General features: G+C 45.2%; 2 protein-coding genes across 3 annotated transcripts in view; both read right to left on the minus strand.

Annotated features, from left to right (window-relative positions):
- Positions 1-1,296, minus strand: part of LOC134180709 (uncharacterized) — a 2,134-nt gene extending 838 nt beyond the window's left edge. Inside the window, exon 1 of the mRNA XM_062647894.1 lies at positions 1-1,296. This exon is cut by the window's left edge and continues 838 nt beyond it. Coding sequence (XP_062503878.1) covers positions 1-503 — 503 coding nt within the window. The 5' untranslated portion in view covers positions 504-1,296.
- The window catches only part of LOC134180707 (uncharacterized), a 17,134-nt gene that overhangs the window by 8,531 nt on the left and 6,103 nt on the right, over positions 1-2,500 (minus strand). The window lies entirely within an intron of this gene.

A 2,500-nucleotide genomic window follows, 5' to 3' on the forward strand; every position in this document is an offset into this window, starting at 1 on the left:
AGTGATAAAATCCATGACATCGCTAGAAGCGTCGATGTCACATAAACGGCGACTCGTTCTCTCCAGTATCGTCTTCCCGCACACACGAAGTTAAGCCCGAGATGAAACGCGATGAAAATGATGTTGAAACGAGCAGCCGGAGCGGCCACCGCGAATATCAATCCACTCAACCCGCAGATATCAACGTAGAACATGCTGTCAGTGTCCACACATAAACTCATCACGATCTGGAAGATCAACAAGTGCACACCCCAGAGACAGTCTGCAGTCGCAAGGCTCATAAAGAACACAGAAAGCAACCGGTTTCGTCCTTGACGTAACATGTTAACTCGCCATACGATCACAGCAACGTTTCCGATGATCGAGAGGATCGCGTACGTCCAGAGAAACCACTGAGAGTACGACTGTCTGTACGCGTCGTAGTACACCCAACCGATCCACAAGCCTCGACCTTCCACGACGGCCGAGAAATTCGTGCTCCCACACATCACCGAATGTTCCATGGTTAGTGACACAGCCACTTTGCAAGCTCAATAACGAATGAAGACGATGGCTGTTCCTGCACACTTATCAAGACTCTGAAGCCTCGTAAGTCACAACTCACTCAATTAGATAAATCCGTATATCACCACGAGTGCTGCTTCCTTCCAGTGACAAATTCCTTTAAAACTGTGCATATCCTGTATGGATCCTGTTGTATAGAATCACACAGGAAGATGATGAGCGGCTGGCTCTTGGAACCGGCGACCACGTTTGCTCTATCACCTCGAACTCCTTCGTTCCATTAAGGAATCAAGTGGCACCCACGTCTAGCTGGATACATACATATACACATACATACATACATATAACATATAACATACATACATATATACATATAACATATATGCATACGTATACAGCCACTGGACAACTAAGTTAGCGTAGCAATGTGATTCACGAGAATCACATGATGTATTGTGGACCTAAATATAGACGAGTTGATCGTGTGAAGTCGGAGTATCAGATAACCGAGTTAACTCAAGATTCTGCAATAGTATTGTAGTTGTCTAGTTGTGACAGCAAACAACAAGCTCACACTAGTAGATCAAGCCATATGATCATGTCGTATGTTGTAGTATTCTGTCTCTTTATGTGTCGGTTGACTAATGGGATAACGTTTTTTTGTCTTCGTTAATGGGAAGGTTGAATGCCGAATTGACGTCATTGTTGGACTCTGATGGTATGCTGAGAATTCCGGAAGTCATTCCATGGGTTAACGACATTCCTATTACACACACACGCACGCGCGCACACATACACCCCCCCACACACACACACACACAAACACACACACACACACACACACACACACACACACACACACAACCACAACACACACAACCACAACACACACCCACACCTGAGGGTGTTCTCACGATTTCACTGAAATTTTCCGCCCGCCCGCCCCCCCCCCTCCCCGTGTATGGAGTAATACTCGGAATCTTAATGAATATAATCAGATTCCTCGGAAATGTGGAAATGCTTTGAGTTCCGATGAGTACAGCAGCAGCATGCACAGAAGGAACGTAAACAGTCTCGCCTGTTGTGTATATTTCCATACAGTTAATGGACACACACACACACACACACACACACACACACACACACACACACACACACACACACACACACACACACACACACACACACACAGCACAAGTCTAACCAACAATCGACGCCTACACTAACATCCCACCTTGCTGCATCATACACCACATACCAATACCACAACACTCTCATACAACACACTCTATCCATACCATCTTATCCATCCGTCTATTGCCAGACAGCCCCACCATCTCATCATGACTCACTCACTTCCAACTAATCAATGCCACTCAACACATTCGCATTCGTTTTCTTTCTCAGTATTTTTCCAGTGGCTTCCGGCACTCGTCAAGCTTCATTCAATACACCAGCAAGAGATAACAAACTATGCCATTCACTCGTTCAGTGACGGCAGTAGCCGGACGGCAGCACAAAGATCGTCCTTCTGTCAGTCTCCAGGTAGATTCTTATACTACACAAGTGTCATGCAGAGACATTCATATGGGGAAGACAATGGCCATGAAGCATCCTGATGTGAAGAAGTTGGCTGGAAGGGTAAAGGCCGGGTGAGTGTGTTGGGCCGTACTCGTTCATTTGCTATCAAGTGTGTTGAGAGCTACAGCAAAAATGTTTGTATACTGGATGGGATGATGACCGTAATTGCTTTCGTTTTTTGATGGGAAATCTCTGGGAGGAAAACGAGCAAAACAGGAGACTGCTGTATGACATCCTTTCGTGGACAGGCAGACACAACAATACAGACAAACAGATAGAGAGATAGACATACAAACGATATGGACAGACATGTAGACAGACAAACATACACGTGCAGACAGACAAATGTACAAAACATAGGAACAAACATTGTAGACAGACAAAGATACACGTGCAAACAAACAAATGTACAAAA

Source organism: Corticium candelabrum, chromosome 6, assembly GCF_963422355.1.
Source record: "Corticium candelabrum chromosome 6, ooCorCand1.1, whole genome shotgun sequence".
NCBI lineage: Eukaryota > Metazoa > Porifera > Homoscleromorpha > Homosclerophorida > Plakinidae > Corticium > Corticium candelabrum.